The sequence below is a fragment of the Oryza brachyantha genome, chromosome 7 (assembly GCF_000231095.2).
Source record: "Oryza brachyantha chromosome 7, ObraRS2, whole genome shotgun sequence".
In the NCBI taxonomy this organism is placed as follows: domain Eukaryota; kingdom Viridiplantae; phylum Streptophyta; class Magnoliopsida; order Poales; family Poaceae; genus Oryza; species Oryza brachyantha.
Genome location: NC_023169.2, coordinates 15,324,669 through 15,336,932, shown reverse-complemented (window position 1 = coordinate 15,336,932; position 12,264 = coordinate 15,324,669). Strand labels below are relative to the sequence as shown.

The 12,264-nt window shown below is 40.6% G+C and overlaps 2 protein-coding genes across 3 annotated transcripts; both read right to left on the bottom strand.

Annotated features, from left to right (window-relative positions):
- Positions 1 to 2,777: 2,777 nt before the first annotated feature.
- On the bottom strand, positions 2,778 to 5,576 carry LOC102714848 (pentatricopeptide repeat-containing protein At5g02860). Of its 2 annotated transcripts, XM_040525691.1 has the most exons (2): positions 3,399 to 5,576; positions 2,778 to 3,252 (listed from the first exon to the last, which is right to left on the bottom strand). In XM_040525691.1, the coding sequence occupies exons 1-2, from the start codon at positions 5,503 to 5,505 to the stop codon at positions 3,173 to 3,175; spliced, it is 2,187 nt and encodes a 728-aa protein (XP_040381625.1). In that variant the 5' UTR covers positions 5,506 to 5,576; the 3' UTR covers positions 2,778 to 3,172. The 2 variants fall into 2 exon arrangements, with proteins under 2 accessions (XP_040381625.1, XP_006658757.2); XM_006658694.3 differs by having other exon boundaries at positions 2,778 to 5,576.
- A 796-nt stretch (positions 5,577 to 6,372) lies between these two features.
- Positions 6,373 to 6,822, bottom strand: LOC121055006 (PE-PGRS family protein PE_PGRS26-like). The gene has a single exon (XM_040526331.1). It carries the CDS (start codon positions 6,820 to 6,822, stop codon positions 6,373 to 6,375), a length of 450 nt encoding a protein of 149 aa, XP_040382265.1.
- Positions 6,823 to 12,264: the final 5,442 nt, after the last annotated feature.

Here is a 12,264-nt window from a genome sequence, read left to right as displayed (position 1 = left end):
CAACGGAAAGCTTGCAGGCGGGTACTACGGTGAGCTGCGTGTGTGCTGTGCAGATGTATCGCATTTGCATTCTGCACCGACGTGAATTAATTAACGACATCAATTAGCAGCGAGCATAATTGACATCCAGCTATGTATATGTACTGCTTGGTGTAGATAGCATAAGATATGGTTCCAATTGGATGATAGAGATTATTGGCATGTGAAACTTAAACGGCATCCACAAAGGCACAAATTATCTTCAGTTTTTTTATTATCCAGTAGCGGTAAATTGCAAGAGAGTTATAAGTAGTTTTACCTTGCAGACCTAGTCACGGATGGCTGATTTTTCTAAAATTAAATACACATTTTTATATTTATTTCTAAGAATTAATAACATGGAAAATTTATTTTCAAAATCTACACCATTTAGTTGGTGTGAGTCACACCGTGCGACATTGTTTTTGTCACAGCAATCCCACCGACGTGACAAAACCACGTGTCTCGTTAGCAACCGGCATGATAAGACGGTGCAGATTTTGAAATAAATTTTGGAATATTTTGTTTTTAAAAATAAATATTACAAACGCACATCAAGTAAAAAAAATCCCGAGGGGTGGAGTTAAAAATCGCGGCAAAACTGGAGTAACTCAGCCCGTGACCGTAGCACGGACGTACGCGCGATTCCCTGCACCTGGGGGTCCTTGAGCACGGCTGTTGCTGCTGTCCTCTCCAGCACAAGAGCGATGCGAAATTGATTGTTCCAGGCTGGGTTTTCCCCTCCCATACATGCACGGCTGCGTGCACCAGCCAGCGTCCGCTTGTGGCCGAGTGCATGTATGTGTACCACACCGCCACGTTATTGGGGACCATGGGGTGATTGCATATTTCCAAACAAAATATAATTTATAAATAAAACTTTTATATATGTATTCGTATCTTATGTATAAGGAATGACTTGAAAAATAAACTTCGGTAAAAGAATCCATAATTAATTCTAAATTTAATTTTGAAAATTTAAATTTTAGCTTATAAATATAAACATAAACAAATTGACGGGTGCACGAGTGATGGAGGGATGGGTGAGCCTTTTTCACGGGAGGAATACATAAATGATGGATAAACCCTGCAGGCCCGTGTCGGTACTGGGTACCACATTGATTAACAGATCATCGCGATGTACATTATTGGAGCGAAATAAAAAGGGATTTGTAGCAGCAAGGGGGAAAGGCAACGGCAACGGCAACAGCATCTTCTTGCAAAGCTTTGCGGTTGCTTGGTGCCACGTTCTGATATCGGGACAGGAATATTTTGTCGGAATAGAGATGTAGATCCACATCTACTAGTGATAATAAAGTCGTGAAACCTTTGTTTTTAGAAGTTAGGAGAGAAGAAAAAAAACTAGCGGTAGTACCAAACCTGGAGAAGTTTCAGCATGGAGCATACCTAATTACCTATGTAGTAGCACGAGGAAAATCCATCTTCTTGATGTCTTGTAACAGCTTGAGTAAAATTGCTTTTTGAGAGCATAGATAGATCTCATGATCTCCTCAGTGTAAGAGCAAGATGCCCAACATCATCATGGGAGTTTCAGCGCATCAGGCCATGCCTCATCGCATCTTCCCATGTCATCTGCAATTGCAAATAACCAAATATGAAAATATGCCCCTTGACAGCCTACAGCTAGCAGGGTCATGCCAACTGCCAAACCAACATGCAGGGTTGCCTTCCAGACTCCGCATTAGGAGCTTGAGAGTTCAATAATATGGTCGGTTGTCGGTTGAGGTTACAGTTACACAATGTCGCCTGGGAAGGTAAACTGAAGAATCCATCTTCAGGGCTGATGATCCTGCAGAGAAATTTAAGTGGGAAACCAGAGCAACACTAGTCAGAACACTGAAATTGGCAACATATGACTAAACTAACCACATGTGCAAGATAAGAAGTATATGAAACAGTCAAAACAAATAAATGCTTGCTTCCAAATACCAGCAAATGTAGTGTAGGTCAAATGTGTCCTGTTGCCATACTTAAACACAGCAGGCAGATTGACATCTCCTGGCCGTATCGTTCGGGTAGCAGCTATCATCACAAGAGTTCTCTCAGCATCCAGCCTAACCTTCAGAATATCAATGAAACCTTTGTTGAATTCAGGCATAAACTTTTATATTGATTGCAACAAAAATGAAGAATGAAGCTTAAAATGGTATAGTAAATCTAACTAACAAGAAAGCAATAATAATGCTGAAGTCTTTCCCCACCAAAAAAAGAGCCTGTTAAGTGTTGCTTAGTTTAAGGACAGCTTCTTCGTTTCTTTGGACCAACAATAAAGAACAAAAAAATACTTATTAGCTTACATGTCCTACAATACTTTATATGGAGCCCTCATAAAAAGATCAGTCATTTGAAACCAAACATTTAATAACATTGAAATCTATCCGCGTGCCTTCAATAAAATATGAACCACAACAAATAAAATCTATTAATAGAAACACACCTCACAGAAGAAGATAATATTTCTTTCACCATCAAGATATAATATAGATATCCCTGCCAAAAAAGATGTAATATAGAGCATCCTTTTAATCGGTCAACTTAAGCACAGCAAGTGATGCAGCACTGTTCATCTGCATTGACACAACACATCTAAAATGAAGCGAACCGAAATGGAGAGATCAAGAGACAAAAACATACATTAGTTCTCCAGTCCTTTCGTTTGAATATACAAAGAAATTTTCGTATTTACAAAAAAGATGAAGGGACAAAAGCATGAAGTTGTTAACGCAAAATATCGCCTTGAAGCTGAGCACCAAATGGTACAATATACTTGAACCATAACTTTAATAATATCAGGTAGTATCATGTACAAACATCTGAAAAGAAATATACACATGTAATAGATTGTTTAAAGGCAAAACTTCCCAGATCAGATTCAAAATGCTAAGGGCACCATAACTAAAACATGGCGGCTGACTCAGCAAATTGTGCAGAGAAACTAAGTATATGTCAGTTCTCTCTTTCTATTATTCAGAAAGCATGTAATCTGTATGTTTATACTTTGAAATAGACACTGATGACAACCAAGAAAGTAGTTTTATCTAGTACTAGTGCTCAAGAATACAAATGTCATCTATTTATCAACTATCTTCGAGTGTGCTTTGCTAAAACTTCAAACAGTTTTTGTTGTTCTTGTTTAGAAATTCCAGGATGAAGCTGAGGAAGGTTGCTGACAAATCGTTTGGCATCTACTAGCCTTCCATTCGTACAATAGCCCTGCAGTATTGTATTGTAAGTTCTCTCGTTAGGCTTGCAACCTTGAGTAACCATATAGCGTACTAAGTCAATAGCTTCTTCAAACATTGAGTTGGAGACATAACTCTTGACAAAAATATTGTATGTTACAACATCTGGTTTCAGACCTGAACATTTCATCTCAGAGAACAATCTTGAGGCGTCTTTCATCTGTCCTTTTCTTCCATATGCATAGATCACAGTGTTATAAGAATATCTATCGGGGCGCACACCACTTGTCTTGATCTCAGTCATAACACTTTCACACTTCTCACAATCGCCTAAACGAGAATACATATGCATCAAGCTATTGTAGGTTGCAGCGCTGAGGTTGATAGCACTTTCCTTCATCAGTGAAAGAATCTCCTCCACCTTCTTGACCATCCTGTTTTTTCCATATATGGAAACCATGGCATTAAGAACATTAATATCCAATGAACATTGGTTCCGTCTCAATTCCAGGAGTGCCTTTTCCGCCTCAGCTAAATTGTTAACTTTGCTGTTAACCAAGACCAATGTTTTCACCACCCAATTGTGTGGTTGTACTCTCTCTGAATATATATCATCTGATATAGCTTTTATTTTGTCTAACCTCTTTGCATTTGCATACGCATGAAGCAGTGAAGAATAACTAAACTCATCTGGCTTACAATCTCTCTCCTCCATCTCAGCAAACAACTTTTCTGCTTGCTCCCAACGCCCACCACGAGCCAGGGCAGATAGAACAGCATTATAAGTTGAGATATCAGGATATATACCGGCTTCCATCATCCTCTTGTATATCTGCATTGCTAAGTCAAATAAACCACATCGACTATACGAACTAATGAGTGAAACATATGTATCCCTCTCAGGGATGTAACCAGCTTTCTTCATCTCTTTGAACACACCAGACACTTCAGAATCCAAACCATTCTGCCCAAACACAGCTAAGAGAGTGTTCCAGGTCACAATATCTGGCACAAAACCAGCAGTCCTGAGCTCATCAAACACAGCCATCATCTCTGTGAACTTGCCCCTAACCCCATGCATCTTGATCAATGCATTGTATGTGCACAAGTTTGGCTTGCATCCATTCCTAACCATTTCATCATAAGCCACAATCGCTGCATCAATTTTGCCAGCTCTGTCAAGGCCAGAAATCAGCGTCGTGTATGTCACCACATCTGGCTTGATCCCCTTCACCTCCATCTCCTGCTTAAGCGCAACCGCCTGTTCCAACAATCCATCTTTCACATACGATGAAATGAGCGAGTTGTAGGTCACCACACTGGGTGGGCAGCCTGCATGCTCCATCTCCTGGATCACCTCAATTGCTTCATCATGCTTTCGTGCCTTGCCATATACATCAAGCAGCGAATTGAATGTGACCTTATCAGGTTCGAACCCAGAAGCCTTCATTTCATCGAACACCTTTGCTGCGTCCTTGTAAAGCGCCCTACGACGGCAACAGCTAATGAGCGTGTTATATGTATACCTATCCGGCGCAACGCCGTTTTCCTTCATAGAGGCAACAAGCCCCATCACCTCCTTCCATGGAACGGCCATCTTGGAGTACACATGGAGCACGACATTGTAGGTGACGAGGGCGGGCTGGACTCCGTTGTCCACCATGCGGCTGAACACGGCGACCGCGTCCCGGAAACGGCCGGCCCGGGAGAACGCAGACACGAGGGCCGTGTACGCGCTCGCGTCGGGGCCCGGTGCGGCGTCGAGGAGCGCGGAGGCCTCAGCGAGGCGCCCCGCGCGCGCGAGGACTCGGATGGCGGTGGGGAGAAGGCGCGGGTGGTGGAGGAAGCTCTCACCGTGGACCTCGCGCGCGGCGTGGAGGGCAGCGAGCGCGGCGCCGGGCTGGCCGCGGGAGCCGAGGGCGCTTAGCACCGCGGCAAGATCGGACGCGGGGAGCCCGGCCAGGAGGTCGCGCGGGGAGGAGCGACCAGGGTCGTCGAGGAGGGCGAGGAGCGCGCGGCGCGCGGGGAGGGAGAGTGACGGCGGGAGGTGCCACGGCTGGCCTCCTCCTCCACCCCCGCCCCGGCGGGCGGGATCGAGACGCCGTCCGAGGCGAGGCTTGCGGGAGGAGGAAGACGGCACGGGGTGGGAGGACGAGAGGAGGGAGGTGGGGGAGAAGAAGCGGGGAGGGGAGGAGTGGTCCGCGGGGGCCTGGCGGTGCTGGACGCGCTGAGCCGGCGGGGCGGGCGCGCGGAGAGGGAGCGGCAAGGCGAGCGTATCGGCCATGGCGGGTGGGGGCTGGGGGTTTAGGGGTTATGGCCGCCGGCGAGGTGGCACCGCCGTGGTGAAGAGGAGTTGGGTGGACGTGGGGAGCTCCGCGGTTTGGATGGATTGGCCGTTGCGGGGAGATGGAGGGTGGTGGTAGTGGGCCTGAATGGGCTTTTTTGTAGTTGGCCTCAACTGGCTAAATGAGTCTGGGCTATTAGAGAATTGGTTGATGATTACTATGGCGGGCTCCTGGGCCTAAATGCCTAAGCCTAATTTGCCATATGTATGCTTATGTAGGGCTATTTGGTTGGGGACGGAGCTTTCCTCTCACTTTTTTTTAAATTGATTTTCTTGGCTCTTTTTTAAAGTTTGTTTTCAGCGTTAACTTTTAGAGCATCACGACAGGAGACATTTAGGCCATGTTAAGTGGCTCCATTCCAAACATATGTTAACTTTGTTGCTACTCAATTTTGAAAAAAAAGGAGAAAATCCACGGTGTCCACTGAGTTTGTTACCTTTCAACGATATGCCACTGAGTTTGCCAATTTCTAAAATATGCCCTCCACTTTGCTGAATCTCTATGTCATACCCCTGACGGTAGCAGTCTGTTAAACTTTAGTTATCTTTAGGGTTTACTTTTCTTAAATGCCAAAAATACCCTTCACTCAAATAATATCACACAGAGGGGAAAGAAGGTAGCTCGATTGGATCTGAGCCATGGAGGAGGGGGAGGACAGCACGCAAGCAACCATGCCGCCGGCTGCATCCTCAGCGCCATCGCCTGCGAGTCCGCCCCAGCACCGGCGCTAGCAGCCGCGTCCTTGCCCCTGCCCCCACCCCCAGCGTCGACAGCCGCGTCCCCGTCCTCTGCGCTAGCGCCGACGGCTACATCGTCGACCCCATCGCCGGCTGGCTCCGCGGCCTCGCCCCCGCGCCCAGCGCCGCCGACGGCCTCTCCCCTGCCACCTGCGCTGCCGACGACCTCTCCCCCACGCCCAGCGTCGCCGCCGGCCTCTCCCCCGCCACTTGCGCCGTCGGTGGCCTCTCCCCCGCACCCAGCGCCGCCGGCGGCCTCTCCCCCGCCACCAGCACCACCGGTGACCTTGGTGGGCTCTTCCCCCCTCCAGCGCCGTCGGCTGGCCCTTCCCCGCCTCCAGCACCGCCGGTGGACTCAGCGGCCTCTTTCCTCCCTCCAGCGCCACCGGCTGGCCCTTCCCCGTCTTCAGCGTCGCCGCCGGCCTCTTCCCCGCCTCCAGCGCCGAATGGGCTTGAGTTGGCACTCGTTGACAATTCCATGGAGGACACCGTGCCGATAGCAATTGCTGCTTCATCCATGGAGAATCGGCAACTCCTCATTTGCAAAGCTTTATGTTAGTGCATTTGCTATAACATCGGTTTTATAGTAAAACTATATTCTAATACAGTGATTAGAGTATTGTTACAAATTACGCAAGAATTTATAATGGCAATAGTTTGATACTATAGCTAGTTTATTTATCATTACTATTTAATTGTGTGTTCGATGCCTTATTTCGTTTGTCATGTGTGGATCCGCAGAATGGATCCATATTCTACGTTCATTCTCACAGTGAGAATTATGCGCAAGGGCAGTAGGTTTGATGGTGCGTGGGTGTTTGAATGGCCAATTGACTCGGACACTACTAATTTCAAAGATTTTGTTGATGATATTTGTGAGAAGTATCCATGGGAAATAGATGAAAGTGTTACTCTAAAGTACAATGATAGTACTTTGAATCAGCTTTGCAAAATTAGTTGTGATCAAGATTTGATGACAATGTTTAAGTGTTTTGAAAAAAGTAAAACTGGTGATGTGGTTATCACAATTAATGGCCCAAGTCACAAGTCGAACATTGATGTGCCATGTACACCATCACTTCCTACTCCCTCTCAGGCATGTGCTTCTCAGATCAGTAATTTGAAGGAGGGTGATTGGAGAGATATCGTTATGGATACATATCTCGCCAATCCCTTCCAACAATTTGAGCATGTGGGTGTAAACGAAGAGGATCAGTATTCAATTGGTAGTGATACCTCTGATTCTGACAATGATGACACAAATATATCTGATCCTAAATATGTGCCTTATGTTGGAGAGGATGAGGAAGAGGATGAAAGCATTGCTATAATTATTCTGAAATCTATGGACCTAGACAAAAGAGGAAGAAAGCAACACCATCAGCTTCAAGTAGTTGTGTTGGCAATGCCTCATCACCTGCATCTTTGCATGGCCCACCAAGGTACCAACTTGCACTACCTAACTTTGATTTTCAAGTACTTCTTAGCACTTTTTTTTATTTCCTTGTAGCAAAACGAAGAGATTAGTTGCACATGATAGCTCTAGTTCTAATTTAATTACTTCTGTGCATGCAAATGTGACATCAGTAAGGTACACTTTACAAATGCTTCAATTCCATTTCAATATCATTCCATGTAGCCATTGTGTTTTGCATAGTTCAACTAGACAATTCTAACTTTCAACCAACTAATTCTCATGTAGCTCAACTGGATCAAATCAACCACCAGTGATATCTGCCCCCTTTCCTGAAACAGAAGCAAGCACTCCATCTCGTAAGGGATGAGCCAAGGGGAAGACTAACCCCAAACCGGTAGCACAAGACAGTCCTTCTATGTCAACTAGAAGTAAGAAGAAATTGTCATCAATTAGTCCATCCATGTCAACTAGAAGCAAAAAGAAATTAATAGCTTAATGTACTTGTCTGTGGTTTCTGGGCATGTAAAATGTTTTTTAACTTCTGAACTACTTAAGATCCACTTTTAGCTCTGGTAATGTTGAACTTGGTTGTGTTGAACTTGGATTCTGTACCACCACATGCATTGCTATATTTTGCACCATTATGTGAATTTAACTCTGTGCTTTGAGATCTCCCATGCTTTTATGCACCTTACTAGTAATATGTTTACTATGTTCAGTTGCATCTATACAATTGAATTTTAAAATATATTTAAAATATAAATTTTAAAATATATTCTCAGTTCTCAGAATTTTATTTAAAATATAAATTTAAAATATATTCTCAGAATTGTATATTTAAAATATAAAATTTAAAATCTATTATCAGTTCTCAGAATTTTATCTTTAAAATATAAATTTTAAAAAATATTCTCAGTTCTCAGAGTTTTATATTTAAAATATATTCTCAGAATTTTATATTTGAAATATAAATTTTAAAATATATTCTCAGTTCTCAGAATTTTATCTTTAAAATATAAATTTAAAATATATTCTCAGAATTCTATATTTAAAATATAAAATTTAAAATCTATTATCAGTTCTTAGAATTTTATCTTTAAAATATATTCTCAGTTCTCAAAATTTCACATTTAAAATATAAATATTAAAATATATTCTCAGAATTCTATATTTAAAATATAAATTTTAAAATATATTCCTAGTTCTTAGAATTTTATATTTAAAATATAAATTGACTTGTAACGTTGATTATTAGCATTATCATCATCTCACTGTCACAGATGACAATCTCGGATGGCAAACGGCAGCTATGCTATATAGGAGCAAATGCCACAGGGGCAAATTTGTCCTTTCTTCAGTGCTAACAGAGGCTAACAGCCAAATTGCTACCGTTAGGGGTATGACATAGAGATTCAGCAAAATAGAGGGCATATTATAAAACTTAGCAAACTCAGTGGCATATCGTTGAAAGGTGACAAACTCAGTCAGTGTATTTTCTCAAAAAAAAAATGGCATGTTCATAGAGATTTGACTATTAAATTGTTATATTTGATGTAAGAAATGTAACAAATTCTGGCCAAAACATAAGCATGTGACATAATCCCTCTGGTTTATCTATATTTGTTATCGTTTACTTTTGAATCTATATTTAAGCATTCATCTTATATATATATACACATTATTATAAAAAGCAGTAAAGATTCTGCCTTGTTTTCTCGTACGTTGTCCTGGGCCGACCAGGCTGCACGTGGGCCGCAAATTCAGCAGCTCTATGTCGTTTGTAGCCACGCGTACATCGTCCTGCGTGTGCTTTTTTTTTTCACCACCCGCTGTCACCGTCGCCGCGGAAGCTCCCCTCTCTGTTCGCCCCATGACTAGATCGAAGCCTCGCTCGATCGGAAGATCCCCACTCACAGGGTAGTCTGCAGATGCGTGCCGCCGTGCGGTGGGGTTGCCGGTGTCGGATTCCCTAAACCCTAGCGCCAGTATCCTCTACCTGGTTGCACCTACTGAAGCGGGACTCGAACCGATGCGGGCTGATATCAGCAGGGAAATCGACTCTCCCCTCCTGGCGTGGCATAGTTCTCATGAAACACCCATTGTTCCCATGGATGGCACAAGACATGGTCTTTCTTTTTAGTTTTCTTTTTATCCAATAAACAAAGGAACTTTTAAGCCTCTAGAGGAAACCCATCTGAATGGACAAATAATTTCTGATAGTAATGTAAATATGAATCATGTACCCTATACACATGTTAATGTTTCAACTAAGGAGATAAATAATAGGAAATCTTATTTACATAATAATAATCACATACTTAAACCATGCAAACGGATTGTTGAAATCACTTTTAAGCCTGTAGAGACAACCCATCTGAATGAACAAATAATTTCTGATAGTAATGGAAACATGAATCATGTACCCTATACACATGTTAATGTTTCAACTAAGGAGATCAGCAATAGGAAATCTTATTTACACAATAATAATCACATACTTAAACCATGCAAACGGATTGTTGAAATCACTGAAAATTATCTTTCAGTTGGTTTGCCATAAAAGAAAATTGGAGCAGAACTAAAGATCTCTGGTATGTAATAATTTTTAAATTCTGTTTTTTGAAACGACATCTATAGTGTTCTTTTTACATAGTATAATTATACAGGACGCGTAGAAATTGGATCATATAGTTTTTTGTACTTCCTTCTTTATGATGTTTATTTGCTTTGTTTATGACAACGTCTTAAATTTGTTGTTGTTGTTGTTGTGTATATATATATATATATATCTTTTTTTCTGAAAGGGGATAACTCAATTATGTATCTTCCTAACATAAGAACAATAATTAATGAATATTTATTAAAGATTCAAGTTGATATTTTGTGTGATATGTAAATCAGACCTATGGACATTGTAGAAAAAGTTTAGTCATCATGGAAAAAAAAGGTTCAAAACACAATTAATACAGAGATGAAGAATTGTTTTGCTGAATTGTAGAAATTATTTAGACTTGAAATCATAACATTCAAAAGAAAAGGTAGATTCAAGCAGAACTCTAATGAATTAGATAAATTTTATGAAAGCAATGTCTTATCCAAGATGACCATGACAGGTGATTAAAATGATCAAAACAACCTAGACACATCTCAGACCCTTAAAATGGTTAGATGAGTAATTGGGTAGTCCAAGAGTGGCCTTTAATTAGAAACAAGAATAAAATACTAAAAAAATTATCAGTAATTTAGCTCGTACGGTAAGTATGAAGTAGTTAGCATTTTTCTATCTTGTGATTAATTTATCGAAGATTATAATTTCTTTTATTTTATTGTAGAATTACTTGTTGAAAACGATCAACAATACAAGGCTGCTAAAGAAGCTTAATAATAAATTTAAGCATGGTCACACCAAGCTAGTTTGTGCCCTCATACCAAGATAAGTTTATTTTTTTAACATTTATGGCATGAAGTAAATATTTTTTCTCTAGATATTTTCTCTATCCTCGGTAAACATAATTGTTTTTTAGTGTTGTTTGAACTTAAAAAGAAATATAAAACTACTCTTGATTATCTGTTCCTATCATTAGGGTAAATATTATTTTTTCTTAAACTTGGTCCATTATTGTATATATTGGCAGTTTCTGAATACCTTAAGTCACTTCAATCTCTCCGTAATCTTTTGATACTGACAAATAAAATTATCTGAATTGGTTTTAGTTTTGAATGGTCTTCTTCTGCTTGGTTATTATCTTCATAATTTTTTTGTTTATTTCATTCTATTGTTGTTAAATGTTAGTTACTTTTGATGGTTACTGTGGACACTAAGAATGTAAAATAGAACATTAATTTTGTTTTCTTAATGTTGATTTTATGTCTTATTGTTGACTGAGCGCCAAGAATGTAAAATAAAATTTTATTTTATTTTCTTAATATTGATTTTATGACTTGTTGATGACCAACAAATTTAGTTGATTCTGTTGTGGCTTCGTGATGAAATTGTGTAAGACGTTAATTGTTTACGAAGAAACTTTGTTTAATGTTTGGCTTTTGTAATTGAGTTGACGTTTCAAACTTCAGAATTTGCTAACACAAAATTTCATTAAATTTAATTTAGAAATGAACTCAACGAAGTACACATATGGAATAAGTAGGAGAAATGATTAAAAAAACAACTAGTAATGATTAAGCCTAATACATGCTACTCTCTCAATAAATCTATACCAATATCTCTCTATTTTTTAAGATGAGTTCTTCCCCTCTATTTATAGCTTTAGGGTAAAGTGCACCAACGGTCCCTAAACTTCAGAATTTGCTAACACAAAATTTCATTAAATTTAATTCATAAATCAACTCAACAAAGTACACATATGGAATGAGTAGGAGAAATGATTAAAAAACAACTAGTAATGATTAAGCCTAATACATGCTACTCTCTCAATAAATCTATACCAACATCTCTCTATTTTTTAAGATGGAGTGACACCTAGGCCTTCCCCTCTATTTATAGCTTTAGAGTGAAGTGCACCAGCGATCCCTAAACTTGTGTG

Excerpts from the sequence above, each read along its gene's own strand:
- LOC121055006 (XM_040526331.1), bottom strand. The coding sequence starts at position 6,822 with ATGGATGAAGCAGCAATTGCTATCGGCACGGTGTCCTCCATGGAATTG.
- LOC102714848 (XM_006658694.3), bottom strand. The coding sequence starts at position 5,505 with ATGGCCGATACGCTCGCCTTGCCGCTCCCTCTCCGCGCGCCCGCCCCG.